This window comes from Melanotaenia boesemani, chromosome 5 (genome assembly GCF_017639745.1).
Source record: "Melanotaenia boesemani isolate fMelBoe1 chromosome 5, fMelBoe1.pri, whole genome shotgun sequence".
Lineage (NCBI taxonomy): Eukaryota > Metazoa > Chordata > Actinopteri > Atheriniformes > Melanotaeniidae > Melanotaenia > Melanotaenia boesemani.
In genome coordinates this window covers 38290464-38312485 of record NC_055686.1, presented here as the reverse complement: position 1 = coordinate 38312485, position 22022 = coordinate 38290464, and the positions used below count along the sequence as shown (strand labels likewise).

Below are 22022 nucleotides of genomic sequence, written 5' to 3'. Positions count from 1 at the left end.
GGATGTTCAACCAGTATTTGCACTGGAGCAACCAGCGTCTCGTTTTGGGACCATCGACAAATGACAGTCCCCCCAGTAGAGCTTTATGCCTAGCAACGCCCCGACTTCAGTGGAATCCACTGTGAAGGAAGAATGGATTGGGATGTTTTGCTGGTAAGTGTGTCCTCCCAGTTTGATAACTTAGAGCTGACCATGAGGTCAGTGTCTTTTGGACGTATGTTCCCACTCCTCTCCTAATTGAGTTTAGACGATCTCATCTGTTGGATTGGGTTTTTTTGTTTTTTTACACATTTCCTTCCTCATTTGCACCATGTGTAGACTGTCACTTAGAAAAAATGTGACAATTTTAAAATTCATAGGTTTTTAAAATCTATTTATTTATTTATTTCAAAACTTGAGGAATTTCCCTCCTTAAATTTCCTCCTTTATAAGACAGTTTTGGTATCACTTTCATGTATCATAATGGTGCAAACACAGAGCTACGAAAGGGAAAAGGCCAAACAAAAGCCTGGCTTACATGCTAAAAATACAACCATGGTTTTTCTTTCTTTCTCTTTTTTTTCAACAGACAACTGTTGATAAGAAGAACAAAAAACTGAGACAGATCCAGACTACTATTAATAATGCATAAAAACAAACTCCTGTGGTGTTTTTGTGGACCAACTAAGGCTGTATAGAGTTCCTCAAATCAAAACAACTTAATCGGCTGCATGACGTCTTAAATACAACCCAAAGAGGAGGGATGAGTAAGAACCACAGTTCCGCATGTTTTGGATGTTTCCCAGTCCCCTGTGCACTGTGGAGGCAGTGCTGCACAGTTTAGCTCACATATGACCAGTGAAAGCAACAAAAAAGAAGAAACTGTAACATATTAAATGGTTGCACAGACGACCACCATCTACTGCTAATTTTCTCTCTCTTTCTGAAACGTACATCATCATGATCTCCTCCACCTTCATTATGTTTGCTATTGTCCAAAATCGGCGTTGGAACACCGAAGTGAACTCTAAACTCTTCACTGCCCTCTTGTGGATGTGTCGCCTAACAACCACGTGAACATGTTACGTGAGCAGTGACGTTTGAATGTACCCATTACATACGGTACATAAAGGAACATAAATGAGGCTTTAGATTAGCACATGTCTAGTATTGGTTCATCATGTGTAACAGATTTTATGAGTTTGAAAACATTTAAACTTATTATACAGTTTGTGGAATTCACTTCCATAAAATAACAACCATAACCACAATCTTCCTTCAAACAGGACTCGTGTGTGTGTGTTTTATCTTTAAAGTTCCTTTGTATTTACTAATGATTTTCCCACAGCTATGTTTTGGGAGTTTATTCATGTATAAAAACACAAAGATAAAAAGTTGTTAATTACCATCTACATCACTGTCATCATTGTTAGTCACAAAAATTTCTCTGTCATTCCAAAGGTGTGAGAACATTCAGTGCCTGTGGGTGTTTGCATGTGTGTGTATCTGGTCTATCTATTAGTCGGCCTTGCCGATCGATGCAGTCAGCAACCGGTCTGATGGATAACACTGTGCGTATAGATCCAAGCTCAAGTTCATTCAAGTGTGTGTGAGCATCTGTGTGAAGGGTTTGCAGGGACTATGTGCTATTTTGTGATCTGGGTATAAATGACTCTGAGACACGCTGGCCATCTGTCTTAGCATGTTTGTGAAACAGAAAGATATACCTGTCTGACTTCTTTTTTTTCCTTAGTGTGTGTTTGTTTGAAACACTGATTACCACAGTGAGCAATCAGCAGTGGCAGCAGCTTGAACTGACAGACAGACACACAAAGAGTGAGCGAGTGTGTCTATTCACCATATGCGGCCCATTAAGCAGCAATCAAACCTCCTCGTTCTGCTTAGTATTCCTGAGGGATGCCCAGAGGCTACAAAAGCAAGAGCTGGATATTGCAAGTTTGGCCAAGTTGTGTCGAGAATAAAGAAGAGCTGCAGGGCAATGAGAAAGAAGGCAGAGGTGAAAATACCAATTTATCAAGAGGTACATCTGCATACATGCATATCTGAACTTTTTTGAAGTGAAGGAAATTATTCTTGCACATTTCTAAAACTGCAGGGCATAGATTATAAAGTAATGACATACTAGTATGCCCTGACTTTTTATGTCTACTTAGAGCCACAAACTAATGAAAAAGCATTTTAATTACCTCTGATATTTTTCCTTAGACCCTTTGTGACTGTAAAATCCAATATTTTGTTGTGATCTGTAATAGTAAGCTGCTTGATCTGCTAGTAAGTAAAAGTAGAGGATTAAGTAGAGTAACATTTCCCAATAGCAAAACAGTTGAGTCAGTGGAGGAGTTGTACTGTGGCAATATAAAAATACATGTGAGGTGTTGTCAACGAAGGAGAATGTTGTGATTGAGCTAAATTTGTTTTAACCCTAAAAACGGAAGGATCTTATGTAAAAAAGTTAAATTAAATACAGATACAGAAGACTGCTCTTGTGAGGTAAGTGCTGGTCAAGGTCTTCTTTGGTTAAAGGAAAGTAAAAGAGTTTTTTCCAAGTTTCGGTTGCACTGATGCTCACTTTAAGAGATTACAACAAACAAACAAATATCACAGAATTCAGCTGTTTGCTGAAATTTGTGGCACCTGTTTCTTTAACGTATCTTTCCCAAAACATGAAGTTTGCGTGGATTAGCTGACTGGTCAAAAAGAGGTTCATATTTATACAGCAGTCCTTAATAAACATGTAAAGCACTGGCTTGAATTTCTTTTTTTCTTTTAATCTGTCCTGTCCTGCATCATGGCAGCAGAATGATTACTGGCTGCTGTATTGTGGAGAAATAGGAAGAGAAAAGAAAGAAAAAGGAGAACAAAACAAAAGGTGAAAAGTAAACCACAACAACTGCAAATAAAGCTAAACAGATAAACTAAACAGCTGCTTCACCTGGAAAGAAACAGTAAACATCCTAAAGTTTTCTAAGAAAATGCAACAGATGATCTATAGGGGCACATGTGGGAAGAAAAACCATAAAAACCATAAACAGCAACCAGTATATGTGTGTGAGTGTGTCTGTGTGCAGGGGTGTGGGTGTGTACGCAGGTGTTTGTACTAAACATTAGGGGGGAGTTGTACTGCATGATCATGCAGTGCCCCCTCCAAGGATCAGAGGCAGACCGGGAGGGCCCCAAGCCCCAGGCAACCAGCAGCCACCACAGAGACCAGACTAAAGACCGCCCACCATGCGTCCAGCCAGAAGGAGGCAGAGGAGGGACGCAGCCAGATATGGAATCTTCTGTTTTGACCAGTAATCCATATGTTTTTGAAAACACTTTTGGGTCACTAAGATGTACAAATTCTACCTCCCTAGTAGGAAGTTTGTAGTCTATTTGGCTGAAGGTGTATTTCTTACTTGCTGGCTTGAATTTCAAGTGGGGGGCTTTGTGTGGCATTTGCATGTTGTCTTTGTGCATGTTTCTGAAGACTGGGATTTCCTCCCACAGTAAAAAAAAAAAGGCTGCAGACAAACACCTCAAAAGTTGAGTTCTTGGAAGTGAGAAATGTCAGCGATGACAACGATTACCATCACTGGAAAGTGCAATGGTTGATGTCTGTTTGTGCACAGCCCTGAAAAAGGTTTGCTGACATTGTAATCTCTGTGATCACGTCTGTGATGGTGACATTTACTGGCAAGCTCCTTTCAGCTTTAAAGGAAGAGACTTGGCTAAATGTTAGTGGCAGACGTCCTCTCTTTAATTCAATGCTTTTTACTCAAGATTGCAGAAGAAATTAATCCAATACCCTCATGTGGAATCACAGCTCAGATACCATAAACAAGAACAATAGTGGATAGTCAGCATCTTCTGAAACTGTAATCACTTGCAAAATGAAAGTGAGGGGAAATTTCAATAATTACATAGAAAAGTATTGTGAAATAATCACAGCAAGCATGTTGTAGCGTACCAGTGACAGATGGTGGGTGAGTGAATGTTTGAGATCAGTGGTGGAAATCTGCAGGGAAGATTGTTTAAATATTGGCTGAAATTTAGAAGCATGCATTTATCTCGATTAAAGTAGAACATGAGTGAGTTTTTATGAGTTAGTGCATGCAATGATCAAGTAGATGTGTGTATTTAATCACAGTAAAAACTTGTCCATATGCATGGCTGAAAGTATTTGCTATATATGCAAAAGTCAGACATAGAGAGCAATAACAATGGTTTCTATGTTTTTTTTTTTATTTTTTTTTTTGTATTGTAGGGCCAGTTTCCCAACTTAAAATGCATGTTTTCTGTATTTAGGACAGTGTTAGTGATGGGAAACTTTAGGGCATGTTAACAGCTATTGCATTGACTTGGCGTTTATTAATTTTATTTCAGATATTTTTCATTCTCAGAGTGTTAACCCTACAAACTATTGTGATCTCGAGTTTTTCCTTAAGTGATAACAGTTAATGATCTGTATCCAGTAACATCTTATTACTATCTTTATGATTGGCACACAAATTAATTCAATCCTGAAATACCTAAACTGTCTGCAAGACTGGGAATCTAAAGGTATTTTAAACTATAACTGAGGGCTATTTGAGGTCCAAATATCTATTATTTCTAAAATATATCTATAATTAATCGTCTAAGAAATAAAGATGTGATTCATTCTACGTGTGAGTTAGTCAGCTGTGGATATAGATGTATGGAGGTGTTCTCTTACTCTGCTATAATATTGAAGAAAAAGTAAAATAAAAAAACATTCATAATCTTTTACCACTGCAGTGTTTTGCTGGGAAACCTTGGGAGCTGGCTTTCAGGCAAACATTTCTTTGACATTGATCTGCCAACCAAATCATTGCTGCAGATCAAGGATAACTCCCCCCGGGCAACGGCACTCCCTAGTAGCTATCAACTTTCCCAGCAGGACAATGTGCCCTGCACCAATGCAAAAATTACTGAAGGCAACACAAGGAATACAATAAATGAAAGCCATTTAACGGGCCTTTAAACTCTCCTAATACCAATCCCATGGAAATCTCTGTAGGATTGATTTAAACAGGCCTGGTACAAATGCTCCACCTCACAAATCACAGCACCAAGAAAGGGACCTTACACCTTAGAGGTCTTGTTTCCATGTCCTTCTGAGGTAAAGCAACTTTATGGCACAAGTAACTGCATGATTTCTTATAGTTCACTACTTTCAGTTATTTTTAAAATGGGTATTTTCAAGGTAAAAATGCAGAACTAAAGTAATGAACATTTCAAGTTGTTGATCTGTGTTGTTCATTGATACTTTATGGGTTTCTAAAACAGTCCAATGGAAATTTTTTACACTGTTCCTTGCACTCTGATAGGTCCATGTCCAAATGACCAATTAAGAACCAAAGACAAAGTGTCCTCTTTAATGTAGGTGTTTGTTCATCACTCAAAAATGTTTTCACTAACATTACATAGCTGTTTTTAGTGTAGGTGACTTACCGTAGAGGATGTTAATAAGAGAAATTGGCATGACCAAGATCCCCACGAGCATGTCTGCTACAGCCAGGGACCTCAGGAAGAAGTTAGTGGCATTTTGTAGTTTCTTCTCTAGAGAAACTGCCAGGATGACCAATATGTTTCCACCAACCGTCAATGCGATGATGACGAGAATGAGCAGTGCCGGCCAGTTTTTCTCTTTCATCACAGTCCTGGTGATGGATTCTTGTGTAGTATAATTGTCCAATCCTAAACTCATGGCTGCTGCACCCACCCCGCCAACGTTGCTGCCCATCCCCCATGGAAGGGTTTGGTTGAGGTCAAGGGGGTTGTTGCTTGGCCAGGTCATTGGGCCAGCAACTTCTAGGGAAGAGATAGTTGTGCTGAATCCTCCCAGAAGAGCCCTCTCTGGGCCACCCATTTCAAAGGGAGATGGTTGCTCTTTTAGAGATTAAAAGAGAACAGAGACCTTCAGGTTTTGTTCACCCTCTTCATCAGCAGATGCAAGAAGAAGTTAGGGGAGTAGATGTGCTCAGCACAGAGGAAAATTGTGCTGAGGGAAACAGAGGGAACAGAGGAGCTGAATTTTCAGTACTGGCAGAAAACCAGTGGGATCAGGGAGAAAGGAGGGAAAGGGGAAAGAAAGATTTGGGAGATCAGAGAACGACAAGGAAGAGGGAGAACTGCTGAGGAGGAACCAGTGACAATTGTTCTTGATTCTATGTTGGAATAAGTCTTGCTAGCTGCATACAGCCTGAAATTGCTTTTTAAGTTTCAAAGCTTCCATTTCCAGCCAAAAAGTCATTGGCAAGCTGTTTTCCAGGTATGCACGTTGAGCCAGTATGTCCCGAGTTGCTTCTTGGCATTCAACCACATCTCCCAGCTGATGGAAGGGAGAGTTTAAGAACTTCTAATTCAGAGCTGGAAATTGAATTACTCATATCCATGGCTGGTTGCCCAAGGGTATGTTTCATCAATATCTGCATTTGGCTGTACACTGTGCTGTTGTGTTTGGATGTTTCCAAGGTGTTTATCCAAGTGGCTTTCGTCCATCAGATCAGAATCAATGATCAGTCCAAGCTGTAGAAAAAAAAAAAAAAAAAAGACAAGGTCAGATTATTTAATTTGCAAAGTTCAAACCTTTGCCTTGACTTATTCTTGCTTCCCGTTTCCCCATGAGATTGTAAGCTTTATTTGGTATTTACAATCTTTCTATCATCCATCATTTCCATCCACTTCTTTCATCCCTCACTATCTGTCTTCTCCTGCACCTTAAATGCATCCATCAATCCACCCACTCATTTATTTTCTCCCCCCTTTCCTGCATCAGTCCTAGCAACGATTCTTCCTTTATCAGACCAATTTTTTTATTTTCTGCACTCCTAATGAAAGCTTTGAGAGTGCAACTTACAGCATTAAACACCACGGTCATTTAACATAGACTGAAGCATAAACTGAAACAGAAGCTTTGTTTTTTCCACCCTGACCTGGCAGTGTGTGTGCAGAAGCTGTCCTTTCTATTTACCCTTACCACTCAGTCAGCCTGGTGATTTAACACCTCATAAATGTTTTCAAGGATAGGTGGAGGAGTCAGCGTCTATGTGTGAGTGTAAGTGAGTGTGTGTGCATACATATGTCTTTGCCTCTAACAGTAAGACTGAGTGTGAGACTGTTGGAACCAATAAAACATGTTATACAGTGTGTGGGCATGAAAAGTGAATGGGTGTATGTATTTCCTTATGTGCGTTTTTAATGTGCCTCCATGTGTGTATTTGAGATAAAAAGCCAGCACATCTCCAGACGGACTCAGGCCTCCAGCGAAAATAGTTCAGCAAGCAGTGAGTCTATGATACTGCAAGATCAAGGAGAAAGCAGCAGGCAATCTGACAGTGTGTCTGTAGCATTTTACACACTAGAGCAATAAGGAATGCCACTGTGGATTTTTTTCACCAGTTGTGTGTGTGTTAGCATTTGCTTGGTCTAAAGTGGAGCCTATCCCAGCAGAAAGGCCACTGTTTAAACCTCCACAGACGAGGCTTGTAATAGTGGTAACCACCAAACCACCATGCAGCCCCCATTTATAATAGTGCATACAGAAATAATAAACATTGTTTTCCATTAGTTTTACTCACTTCTCGAGCTTATTCCAAAAATATCCTGCTTTTCATCCATTACATGCGTATAAATTCCCCCCAAAAAATGTGGTTTAACTTCTGTTGCAGCTTTTGTGTTGTGTTGTAGCTAATTGTGGAGTGTTGTGACTTTTGTATTCCTGTGACACTTCAGGGCCACCGTATGTTATACATGAAATGTGTTTTACAAACAAACCTACCTCGCCTAATGAGGCTGGTGTATATAAAATATTTTAATATACATTTTTGGAAGGCCAGGTTTGGAAAACAAAACATTTTAACACCAGATAAACTATAAATAACTTAATCAGAAAAGTGAGAGATGAAGTGTGTGTTAAACACATTAGAACATGTGTGTTTAACACCTCTCTCGCAGTGTTTAACAGACAGGCTGCTTCGTATCTCCGTCTCTGAGGGGGAGCACGAGCACCATTCACAGGAAACTAAACAGCCCAACATGCAAACCATTTAACTGGTCTGATAAAGCTGTGTTATATCACAGCAAGGATGAAGAGAGCAAAGGGGGAGCAGCAGCAGCACGGATAGAAGGAAAGAAGATGAGGAGGAGCACTGGCGAAAGGACTGGATAAATAAAGGAAGAAAAAAGAGGAGAATAAAACCTCAGTGATAAGGCACTCAAACTTTGAGTAGGCCAAAATGTAACCAAACTCTTGGCTCCACAGGAAAGTACCTTGTTATTCTGCCAGTAACTATTCTTTTCCTTTTAATACGTAGTTTAGTTTTCGCTTTAAACCTGGCATGAAAACAGACAGTTAATTAGCTTCAAACCAAAGATTAGATGCAGCCTGCCGAGCGACTGCATGTATGCCCCAGCTAACCCCTCATGTCATCGGAAGATCATAATTGGTGTTGTGACTGTGCAACATTTTCCAACCCACTTCCTGGAGAGAGTCACACAGATCAGGTTGGACAGTCAAAAGGATCGTGCTGCTGAACCCTCGTAAAGGCACAGATGTTGCAGCTGTCGCTTTGTACTTCACTGCAGGGGCAAATTGCTGCTACACTTACGCTTGTTTTAGCCATTTCTGCTCTGTGAGATAAAAAGTGGAAAAGGTGACAGGAAACAGGGATGGGAGGACTTTCTTTTTATGTGACTTACAAAATAAAATTAAATAATCAGATTATTGGGTTGTATGAGGCTTAACATTCAAGTGTTATAAAAGCAATGATGTTAAATGTCAACACTGAGACACTGTTGTTTTACTTTCCAAGTCATTGCTTACATATGTTCCTCTACTGTGTATAGGACCAGTTAGCATGACGTATCAGCTCCTCAGCCAGCCAGCATTAACACATGCTGATGTGTACAACAGATATCCATGTTTGCCAGATTTCATTCTGGCTGATTTTTCACCCTAAGCTCTGCTAGACTTAAGGAACCAAGGCATAGCCAATGTTTTATAAAACTATTTTTAATGCCTCAAGCTTGGCATTTAGTCTGAATTCAGAGGTTGACAAACTATTTAAAGAAGTGATGGTGTCACAACGAAATAATGAAATAGATCATTAAAATAATTACTTAAATGTGTCATTAATGAATTAAAATGAGAATTAAATACATTAATGTGTTATTAAATGTATCAATAATTCAATAAAATGCTAATCAATGTATGTAAAAACATATATAATTATTTCACAATTTAATTAATTATTTCACGGTATTGTGTTGCAGGGCATCACCGAGTCCATCAAAGTCAGTGGGTGGATCCTGACGCGTGATTGGTTACCCTCGCCACAAGTCAAGGCAAACACACTCCTGCAGAGCAGGTGAAGACATTCCAATACGCTGTGTCACGCTATTCCTCCATGTTGGTTTAGACACGCTATAAAAGAAACCTATATAACAACAATTTATTAGATTTTTTGACGTTATTAAAATGTCAAAAACGTGTCCGGAGCAGCTGAGAGAAGCAGTGCATTTGATGCTGACTTTTAGTTTCTTCTACAGCATTAAATGAGATAAACACAGCTATGCCACTCTTTTCTTACACTTTTCTAAAGTCAACTGATTACAGGTTTGCACAGGGCATTCTGTACATAACTGCATACTACATACATTGTATGTATTGGGTGGTGTCATTAATGGTATGTTTGCTATTATGTTGTAAAAATCGTAGAAACAAGTGAGCAAAGCCATTCTGAGGGGGAAATCACTTCACCAAATAAGCTGTCCCTGGAAGTATTCTGGATTTTACAGGACAGGCTTTGCATGGATTATGTACAAGGCAGTGTTTACTCTACAGAGGGCAAGGAATTTAAGAAATAATATACTAACTTGCTTGCTACTGACTTGAGTGAGGCAGGGCAGGCAATATTTATTAGTAAATCAATGTTGGGCACCGTCAGCTACAGCATGCCATTTCCCAGAGACTCATAAAAATGATATTACTGGCAAGATAGCAAGATTTACATAAAAAGACATGTGGTCTATTGGCACTGAAGGGAATTTCAGTAAACTATGATGGAACTGGAGCCATGACAGTTAACCCTATAGAGCCACTTGTGTGTACATACATTTACACTACTGAGACCTTGTGCATCATTTTATGGTAAACAATGGCTCAAAACCCTGTTTTACACAGTCTATTAATTTTTCATGCTCCCTAAATGTGCTACAAAAACGTTGTTATATCACACGGTAAATATCCAAAAATTTTTGTTTTACATTTTGTTAGGGCCAAATTGAGATGTCAAATATAATAATAATAATAATAATAATAATAATAATAATAATACAGACTTTTCTCCATTTTTTCTTCGAACCAGGCTTTAATTAATGTATGTCCTGTGCACTGAGGATCTGAGAGGACGCCACACAGCTGTTCATGCTGCAGGAACCATCAGCACAACACACTCACACACTTCTCTTGGAAAGTGGTTGTAGCTGTCACAGCGGATTATCGGAGTGTTTTGTGTGTGTGATGGTGAGTATGTGGGCTGGGATGTGACATTTGAAAACCTTTTAAGAATTGCATGTTTATTTGAACTTGGTTTTTGAATAAAAGGACAACCAGCTTTGGCAGGAAATATCTGAAACTTGTTGGGACAAAAATATTTTGAGCCGTATTCTATATTATTTTAAGAAATCACTACAAGCACACTGATCCTAAATAAGTGTATTTAGTAATGGCATATGACTTGTAAGGAAAAAGACTTTGGATAAATGGCACATTTTGAACACTTTAGAGCCAACGAGTGCTTTTAACATGAAACTGCTGAATTTTGGCAGATTTTAGACTTTGGCACTTCCTAACAACAGCTAACCTTGATTCTTTTCTCTAAAGTCATTTCCCAGATGCTTTTCTCCAAATCAGCTATCATCTGGACGGTGTTTATATTCATCAGCTGTGGGATTTGAACTCCGTTCTCCCATGTGGGAAATGGACACCCTGCCAACTGAGCTATCCAGCCTCTGAGCTCCTGAGTTAAAGCCAGTGTTATCGCTTGTTTTTTATTCTTCTTGTAATCGCTTTCCAGCTATTGTACATGTATTGTGGCGCGGTGTCTTAAAGCTAACAGCAGGTGTCATGTGATGCTCCAGGCTGGAACACACAGCTATGAAGTACAGTTTTCAGTCCTGGGATACTGCAGGGCCATGAAGGTCCCAGGAATGTTCGTGATGAATGTCAGTGTGCCGTGAAAACAAGGCAGAAACACTTAAGGCTGGAAACTTATGCATTGTTGCTTTAAGGAACATCCACCCTAGCTTAATGTTTCAGAGCTTTTGTTAAGTTTGTGTCAACTTTTTACATACAGTTTAGCAGTATAATCTAGAATTCAAAAAGATGTACTCGATTTTCTTACCATTGTGTGAACTTGATTTGCAGACCTTCATTTACACATAAACTCTTTCGAAACAAAAAACATTTTGTCTGCTGCAAGCTTTTTAACCCCACCAATGAATCCCTACCGCACAAACAGCCAAGGCTTCGTAGCAAAGCTGAGAAAGACTCTCAATCCCTTATTTCAAATTCAGTCCCTGACATTGGATGATTCTCTTGACAATCTAAGCAAAAGAAATCTGAGCTTGTGAATAATATAGTCTAAAAGAAATGGCTGTTCATTCCTTTCTCTGTGCAGCTAGCACTCAAACTAAACATGCTGGGGAAATTGCTGTTTCACATTTTAATGTGCTGATAATTAAAACAAAGAAAGGCAACTAAAAGTAAAAGAAAAGTTAAATGAACTGATTATATTTCCAATCACTTCTGTGGTATATCAGTCATGTAGCAGCATATCTTCTAAGGCCGTTAGCCTTTAAGCTAAGATGATGAAGCTGTTAGATGAGGCATCAGTAAACAAGAAAGTGCTGAAAGTAGACTTAATCTTTTAAATATTTAAAGCAGAAAGAAAAAAAAGCAGAGACAAGCACAATGTAAAAACAGAGAGTGAGTAAGCAACTGTCATCCCTCTATCTGTAAATCTGGTCACTCACTTCTGCTGCTTTACCGATCGATGTGCTTGACCTTTTCCGCTCTTATCCGTTTCAGACAGAAGTTACTCTTTGCAATGCAACGTCTCTCTTGTTCTCTCTCTCCCGTTGTATCGGTCCCCGTGTCATCTGTCACTCCACACATCCACAGCGAGGGATCGGCATCATCCGTCCGCCTGCAGGGGAGCAGGGAGGAGGGATAAAAAAAAGAGACGCTGACTTTTTATTTACTTTTGTCAAACATTTGAGATCAAACCTTAGATGAATGTGGCTGAAAATCTCCTAAAACCACAATGACACCTACACACACACCCACACATCAACACAACAGAATGTAGTTACTCTTCAGCTCTTTCATCCAACACAGAGGTACTAAACAAACACCGTTCACACCATGTGGTTAAATCACATCATTGTAAGGATTAGCAGCAAAAAGGAATCATAAGAAATGAGTGTTACTAAATTATTATTGTTAAATCTGTGTTAAAGGATCCTTAAGTTCTAAGGAATCTTTTAAAGTTATTAAAAGTTCTTCAAAAACAGAAGATCTGTATTTTCTTTAAAAAGGCATAATGAATATGTCCATATTTGGACATAAGGTGATAAAATAACTGACTAAAATACATCTTTTATGCTAAATATTTCCTTATTGATGCACTTATCTTCTAAATGAACCCCTGCACACTCTTTAGGAAAAGTACATTTTAGCCAATGGGAGGGAGAGCAACATGGAGGAAAAAAATATTGACAGAGAATTTCATGATATATGTTGAGATAACTTAGATTATTTCATTTAAAAATTATGCACTAGTTCTTGTGGAAACATGAAAATCTTACAACTGCGTAACATCTGCAATATCAGAATGAAGATTTTTATTTAATGAACAATAAATATTAAAGCATAGAAACAAGGCTGATGCCATAAAACATAATTAGAAAAAATTAGTGCTGGGCACATTAACGCAACGAGTAATTAACGACGTTAATTTTTTTAATTGCGCATTAAGTTTTTTTTTTTTTTTTTTTTTGATGGCCGCTGGCTTTGATGACATAAACATGGCGTCCATGTCTCTCTTCTCTGCTGCAGTCTGATGTAATCAGGAGAGAGCGGGTTTATTAAAATAAAGGGACGTTTTCTTTCTGGAACTTAAGAAAGAAGAAGAAAAACCAACGTTTCTCTTTGTCTAAACCTGCTGATGGTAGAACATTGTGATTTTTGGACGAGAAACTGCTCCCAAAAGACAATGAGAAACTTTTTATTTATTTATTTTTTAATAAATGCAGTTTTAATTTATTCAAGACAGCAAAGGGAAGACATGTTTTCTGACTTTTACAAACGTGCAGCATAAATCGGGTCTTCTTCTGCCTCTGGTTCGGTGAATCTTGGTCGTAGCGAGATGAAACTTCCAGCTGTGGAATCTGTGAGATGTGAGCTTTCAGTAGAGGAGTCGTTTGTTCGTGTTCATGGGGAAACATCATCTGTGTTTATGTATTTTTCGAACTTTGTGTACCTGGTCTTTTAACTATTGCTGTCTTAACTGTGTTTGTTGGTGATAGAAATGGTTTTACTGAGCTGGTAGCTGAGATTCTGGACTTTCTGTGGATACCACACATGTTTATAGTTACATCTACAGACCTGACGCTACACACGGAAACGAGATGTTAACCCTTAACTCCCGGTAGCGGAGGCTGCAGGTGCAGAGGTGAAGCTAAACAGTCAAGCTAAGAATGAAAGTTTAGAGAAATTATATCCAGAAATGTGGATAATGAAGCAGTGAAGGTGCATGGATGGAAGTTATTGTGCATATTGTGAATATTTCTCTCTCCTCACCATCTAGAAGCTGTGAGATTCTCATCCTGCTTTCTGTCTGTTCACCTGATGCTGATATTCATCACATATTGTTCCTTCTGTGTTTAGAAGGAAGCAGCTTCACAGCTTTAAATCCATCCTGCTGACTTTTTACCTTTTAGTTAGTAAATCCTGAACATTTCATCCTTCTTTCTCATAAATATGTGATTTTATATATGAAGAAATATTTTAACTGTTAGTGTTTAAAGAGAAAACTGCTGCTAAACCTGTTTATGTGTTTAGTTCAGGTTTCTGCAGCCTTTCCAATCCAAAGAGCCATTTTTCCCTCAGCCAGCTAAATAAAACTCCTTTAGAGACGCAGATGTTACCAGACTTTTCAAAAAGGAAACTTAATATATTTTTTAATGAAGAGCCACCATAGGATGTTTGTTATTTTTAAAGAACCACATTTTTATTTCCATTTGTAGGTTTTAAAATAAAGAAAAACATAAAACCTTTATAAAAAGAGGATAAACAGACTTTCTTCTAAGGGATGTAGATGTTTGTGGAAAATGATGTAAAAGAAAAAAGAAGTCCCTGGTTCCAACCTAATGAAAAGATAGATTTAAAAAAATATTTTAGCCACGTATTTAGAGGCATTGTGGAAGGTCCAGGGAGACACTTGCAGCTCCAGAGTCGCAGGTTGGAGACCCCTGATGTTAGTAAACCAAAACTTACTGCATTTTGTTTATATAGCTGTAGGCCTTCTTTTAAAGGAAAGAGACATTTTGCACGTAATCGTAACATGTTATGCGATCAGTCTCGATTAAAAATTTTAATCATTGCCCAGCACTTACTTACTTTTATTGATTTAATGATTTATTAATTGATTTATTGATTTAGACAGACAGACAGACAGACAGACAGACAGACAGACAGATAGATAGATAGATAGATATTTTTCATCATTTCATATTTTACCAGGTTTTAGATGTTAAACTGCACATGGGTTTGGTTTAGTTCTTGAATACAAATTAAACTGTGAGTGAGCTCGATTAAACCAATGCAGTGTTAATATGTAAATGGACCACTTTGTTTTGGAAAAGTGGGGTCCCATTCTAAAAAAAGGTTAAGAACCCCTGGTATACACTGATATCTTTGAAAAATGGACATAATGTGTCAGGAATCCCCACTTCCAGCAGATTGAATGATTCCAGCAATGTGGTAGCAAGAAAGCAACCATAGCAACCACAGGTGCATGTGCCCCGCCTTCTCCTCTTCCTCCAGAAGCATCGTCTGCAGCTGGATTAAACTCAGTCCAGCTTTGAGGCATCCTTCCAGAGTAAAGTAAGTCCCAACTATGTTTTTACTGACAGTATTTTAGTACGTTCCTACTCCAGATGTTTCTGTGATGTTATACTGAGTTGATGTAAGTTGCACCACATCGTAAAGAGTGATTGGTTGAGATTAGTACACTGACTGCTTTTCATAAAGTAAATGTATTTTCTGTTGAATCTCCCTGTCACAGCTGATATCAGCTGGATCCAGTTTTAAGTATATATATATTTCTTTTTTCCTTAGTAGTACAAGCAAAGACTTATTAATCATATTCTGTGTGTAATCTGCTTATGGGCCAAATATTGAACTATCATACTGGAATTTCTTTGTTAAAGTTCACTTAATAAATAGGGCCTGCCCACAATAATCAATTTCCCAGCCTGTTACTGTGTCCTGGCGTCAGGACTGCATACAACAACACAAAACTGCTGTTTGATTCACTAATTCTGAACCACTTTGGATTCAGTGAAATCCCAGGAAAGGTTTATTTTCAGATGATTCTTTTTCTTGCTGTTCTTTGACAGGATTTATCCAACAGATACCATCACTTTGTAGCAACACAAGTCAGTATCTTTTATAAGAAATACTGCTATTTTAAAAAGATATATACTTAAAATGTCAGTTGTCATATTTAAAGATAAAATAACCAGAGGTGAGATTGGTGATTAAACTTTAAAACACACAAACTTTAAAAATTATATAATAAGCCATTCAAGGCCACCTAATGGACCGAGCAGATGGAGTATTAGTACAGGTGTAAGACATGGACCAGGTATGAACCTGTGGGATGTGACGATGGAGAAAGCTGAACTGAAATGAGAGATATTTTTTTAGAACTTCACACTTTTTCCATATATTGCTTGTCCTACAAGTTGTTGGAATCAAATTCAAAGTATTGGGAACAGACAAAAGGGAAAAGTATAGAAATAACTTAGAAAAGCGTAGTTTTACACATTCAGATGTAATAATGCCATTCCTCCTTGTATGGCCTCCTGCTTCATCTCTCTGTAGCTTTATTCCTAGTCAATATTTAATCCTTTCCTCATTTCTTTTGCTTCCACAATCTCTTCCGTATCCTTTGCTGTAATTGTTGTATATCTGAAAGGCCCACTCCGTAACTTTTCTACCATAAAACTCTGCATCTCAGACTCGTTTGATGGCACGGTGACATTTTTATGTGCATTTCTGAAGCCATCGCTGCTGAGAAAACCGAACCATGCGACTTTTTCACCTGGAACACTGCGTGACGTCACAGCTGAGTTTCGCTTTGCGCACGTGTCACACGCTAGCAAGCAGATGTTTGAACACACATCATGGCTGATTCAGCAAAGGAAGATATTATTAGAGGAAGAACGTAAACCAAAGAGAGCCAGAGACAGAGCAAGAGACAGGACAAGAGTCAAAATAAAACTGGTTTTAACTTAGACTTAACTTTATTGTCATTACACAGGTGTGGTAGTAGTGCATCTTTAAAGTGCTGTATGAGTATGAGTGGGTAAAAGTCAACAAGACTAGAAAAGAACATTTACCGTTTATTTGACTGAATTTTTAAGCATCCTTCCTCTTTCCTTTCATTACATCATTTTGACCACTTTCTTCCTTTTTTCAGTCTCTCTCCCATCATCGATTCTTATCTTCCTTTCCTTCTTCTTAACTTCATATTGTACAATTTTCCCCTCTTAGAATAAAGCTGTAACATAAAACTTTGTCATAGTGAGACGTTAACATTCTTCTTTTGTGCTGCTTCCTTTTATTCTCACTGCAGTTTTCCCCTCTCCTTCAATTATCTCAGTCTTTCTGGCTTCGTCATCATCTGTCATTTGCATCCTGAATTTTATTCTCTCCCTCTTCTCATTTCTCCACAAGTCTTTCTCTTCTGTTTTCTCTTGGTTTTGCATATTGAGTACTGTGTATAATCTGGGCCTCTCCACTGATTTAAGGAACACTCTGTTCTGTTCTCCGTTGTGTTTCAGAGTGAACAAGCTGCGATCTGTTACGTGTCAGTTTTACACACTTTATTGCAATGCTTTGACACACTGCTGTCTATGCACAAAATAATTCAAACACGCATTTTCAAACACAGAATCAGCCCTTTCTTTCTTTCTTTCTTTCTTTCTTTCTTTCTTTCTTTCTTTCTTTCTTTCTTTTTAAAAAAAATGCTCTCAATACCCCACCTATTTTTATTTCCTTATTGTGCACCGCAGTTGACAGACAAATCTTTAAAACACAAGCTCATTCATCCAACTGCTGCCTTAGCTGCATACAAACACACACACACACACAGATGGAGGGATTATCTGGTTTCACGTCAGCACAGCAGTCCTTTGGTATTGGCCTTTACATCATCCGGCAGAGAATAAACTGAGTGGCTTTGACTCTTTAAACATTTTCAGCCTTCTGTCCGTTGGCATGTCCCTATCCATCTCTCACTTACCCCACTTATCTGCTATTTCCTTTTGTTGTTTTTTTCTTGGCAGATAAAACTTTGAGACAGGTTTTGAGTATCTGTAATTGACCTTAATGAGAATACATTTAAAATGATACACCAGGATTAGTAACTCTTTACATGAATACATTTTAATTCCGCTTCACAGTTTGTCAGCTCAGTTCATCTCGTATCCAGTCATTGGTTCTTCTGACACAATGGGAAAAGCCACTTTGAGCTTTGGCCACTGTTTAAAGGTGCTTGTTTTGGAAGGAAAAGGCCAAACAAAGGCTTAAATGCTTAGAACGCTGCGGCAGGCAGCTGAATCTGAAGAGGGCTTTTCAGCTGGAAGATGAAACATCTTCAACAACTAAAATAAGTCAAGTGTCCGTCTGTTCATGTTTTTATAGTAAAAAGGGGTCAACCATGGAGAGTTTTGTATGTTAACATGAAGCAGTGCATTTTGCAGCAGGTATGTAATGGTGGTCAGTTAAGAGAGAGAGCAGTAATGCGCTTAAAGGAACATTGTGACAAAGCAGATGGCAGAGCGGTAGAGAACAAGATTTGTAACTAACCCTTACATGCTGATCTGTAAATGACAAAACATGGAAAGGATGGTCATTTAAACCAGTGTTAGTCTTGGAGAAGTAGTTATTTGCTAACACAAATCAAGTGGCAGCAACTCAGACTGGAAACAAATGGTCCTGCCATTTTAATGTTTAGTCAGCCAGAAAGTAAATAGGGGCACTGCAGAGAAGCATGTTCACCTCTGCAAGTATACTTTTAAATAAAATCCTGAACCAGTAAACAGAACAATGCAGGCTGTGTAATGGAAGCTAAAAATTATGGCCACAAGCTGCTTCGACTGTGGCCCCAGATCATTTGACGAAGCCAGACTGATGTTTAATTAGCGCCTCTAAGTTGATATAACTGGAGTCTCAACATGTAATTTGTATTCTTAACCTCACGGTGAGAAAACAATGGAAGTAGGAGAAGGTAAGTGAATAAAGGAGGTGAAGAAATGGATGGTAGAATGGTGCAGAAATAAGAAAATGTCAGCTGAAGTCAATAAGGAAGGTAAAGAAAATGGAGCACTACTTATTGCTACAAGCACCAGGCTAATTTACCAAAAAGAGAGAGAAACACTCAGCCATATGTCATTTTGATACACACCATGGCAGAAGAAACTCATTAGGTTTCCTGAAAAGATTTCTAGCAGCAAATCAGAACTAGAACCCTGATGCATTTATCAGAAAGTGTCATTCAACTGCGAGAGGCTGAGAGAGTGAATGAAATATGTAAGGAGGTGGTACTGGGTGAACATTAAATGGGAATATCAGAAGCACATTGTAGCAGAAAGAGAGTAAAAAACAAAAGAAAAAAGAAAAAGACAAAGAAGCTAGAAAACAGAAAATACACATTCACAGGGCACTTTATTATGTAGTTTATTTATTTTTGTTTATTTATCAGGGGAAATGCAAAGAGACATAGAGTAGAGGACATATAGAACCTCTGATATTTTGCATATAGAGTATTTAGCATAAAGCTAATTCGCAGCTTTTATCCTTGTCAGTTGTTATCACAAATATCGAAGGACAATGCCCTGCTAAGGTCAGAGGAGAACAGGCAGTCTGGCAGGAGATGATGGGAAGGCAACAGGAATTCAAATAAACACTGGTTCAAACAAAGCTATGCAGAACAGCATTTCTAAACGCGCAACAGGTCCAGCCTTGAAGCTTATGGGCTACAGCAGCAGACCACACCGGGTGCCTCCTGTCAGCTAAGAACAGGAAACTGAGGCTACAATTCACACAGACTCACAACAGAAGATGGAGAAACGTTGTGTGGTCTGATGAGTCTCTATTTCAGCTCCACATTCAAATGGTGGGGTCAGAGCTTGGTGGAAATACATGAAAGCAAGGATCCACCCTGCCCTGGATCAAAGGTTTAGGCTGCTGGTGATGTAATGGTCTGGGGGACATTTTCTTGGCACACTTTGGGCCCCTAAGGTGCTAAGGGTACCTAACAATGTAAATCACAGTTACAGCTTGAGCTGAAAGAGTGTAAGAGATACAATCAACACTAGTAGATAAACACCACTTGAGAAGGAATTTTCAAAGCTGCTACACAATTTATGCAGGATTCTCCTCTTCTTATTTAACAACTGCATTTCCTTTTTGATATTAGAAAATATGTTTCCCACTGGCAAATACAGCTCATGCTTGATGTGAATCTAAAAGGCGTTTTTGCATTTCGTTGGTCGGTTGAAAGAGAGAATAAGAAATTTAGTCACAGTTTCAAATCATGGAGTGGTGGATTTTATTTCCCAGAGCTATTACATTTCATAACATAACAGTTGTGAGCAAATAATTTGTTTAGGAAAGGCATAATCAGCAATACAGTGTACTTAATCACTGATTTTTAATCATGTATCACCCTGCTCTACATGTGTTCTACTTAGGATGAACATTAGTCATTCTTAGTATATCTTAGACTGTTATTAATTTAAACCTCAAACATTTCAGATTTCCATACATAAGATTTGACAAAGCTTGAAGGAAAAGAGCTGAAAGCAAAACAAAAGCCTTAAAGAACTAGTTGGTAAGAGCAAGGAAATCCCCTCTGTCAGCAGCAAAGATAAAACACTGGGTGCAAAAGTCCTCCATCCGTGCAGCCCAGGCGTCATTGCCATACAGTGAGACAAGAGTGATCATGGCAGAGAACAGGGTCCAGTGGGACATGTTTTTATTAATATAAAGATATTAAGATGACTACAATTACAATGGATCCAACAAGGACAAAATTTCATTAAACAGACTGGTCATTGGTCATTAAAACTCCTATAAAGGTGGACCATCCATCTGTGCAGTCTTAAATGCTTAAATGCAGCTTATCTATCAGCTCATGTTTTGGTTTTATGCCGTGTAAATGTACCAGCTCCAGTCCACCTTATCTTTTTCATTAGCCTCGTAAGCTGCTGTTTTCAGTGAAAAGCCTGTAATTAGGCCGTCCATTTCCCTAACCCTGAGCTAAATCAGCTTAAGAGGGTGATGATATGTCAAAGCTGTGCTTTAGTCAGGGTCAGTTTGTTAAAGAAAACTAAATTCTCTCTGCTGAAAAATACATTTGGTGGGATGTCTCTGCGATGGAACCCCCCTAACCATCTATATACATAAGTGGAGAGTCAAAGGTTGGCCAAACAGCTAGAAAGGTCCCACTTGTAATGACGCAGAGCAGGTATCAGTGACATTTATGGCCGTTTTCCACTAGCACCCACTTAGCCCTGCCTAATTCACTACACCACCCTGGTTTTCATTGTTCCCATTACAATAGAGGACAACTGAGGCAGCGTTCAGTGTGGGCGGGGTCATCTTAGCAAGGCAGCTAGTAACTACTGTGAAGGCATTTGTTTGCGACACACATGGAACAACAATGGAGGACGTCGAACTTGTGATTTACATGCTGCCAGTGTTGTTATCCATAGTCACGGCTTCAGGGTTGAAAAGGGTTTAAAGATGGCGGGTCGGGAGTAGCTCTATCCTATTATGTCAAATTCTGGCTAATAGTGGCCTGCTATCTCGACACATCATGATTTCTGGCCCGGCTCCGCACCTTCAGAACACTGACGGAGTAGGTGCTACTCACCTCGGGAAAACCTACAAATTGGGTGGGGTGGTGTCGGGCTGGGCTGAATGGGTACTAGTGGGAAAGGGCAATTTGGTGGAGGTGGGTTTATTTGCCTGGCACAGAGATCAGCTGAGCCATCAACTTGTATTCTGGGTGAGAGGACTTTGTTTAGCTGTGCAAGGTCCAGATAACACATTACTTTTGCTGTTTAGCATATTGATTGATTTGTTAATTTTAAAGCTACATTTTGTATGTCTGCATTGTTCAGTTTGATTACTGACTGAAAGTAGGCTACCGCTGTTTATAGCATTCTTTACGGATCTCTCTTCAGTCCTTTTCAGACAAGCAGTCCTCTCCATTAACCTGTTGGCAGGTGATTGGCAGCATCTTTGAATGAACTTTTGTGCTTGCCTGTAACGGTTGGTTAAACTGGAGTTTTTTTTAGGCTGGACCAAGGAAACATTTATAAATCACTTCCAACACAGTCCATTGACACAAAGGTGATTTATTTCTTAACAAGTCGAAGTGATTGATGAACAGACTGAAAATTATTAAGATTTTGTATTTTCTGCAATCCAAAAAGGAATTTTGACTCATGTTGCCCCTCACCGAGCAGGTGAGATTGCATTTAGTCTTATTGGACAATTCAGTTTAGTGACAAGTATTTACATTCCTGTTTAACCTGAGAGGAGATCAAATCAGACCGATACTTGCTGTATGTTGCTGCTTAAACCTTTGTGTTTTTTGCATAAAAAGGCAGCAGGCCCTGTGGGAATGTTGTTTACACTGTAAAACAGGGGAAAGTGA

At 38.8% G+C, this 22022-nt stretch overlaps 1 protein-coding gene across 1 annotated transcript in view; it reads right to left on the bottom strand.

Moving 5' to 3' along the window:
• The window catches only part of htr2cl1 (5-hydroxytryptamine (serotonin) receptor 2C, G protein-coupled-like 1), a 44193-nt gene extending 38198 nt beyond the window's left edge, over window positions 1-5995 (bottom strand). The window contains exon 1 of the mRNA XM_041986022.1: window positions 5455-5995. Within this exon, the coding sequence (XP_041841956.1) occupies window positions 5455-5872 (418 nt within the window). The 5' untranslated portion in view covers window positions 5873-5995. The remainder of the gene's footprint in view (window positions 1-5454) is intronic.
• Window positions 5996-22022: the final 16027 nt, after the last annotated feature.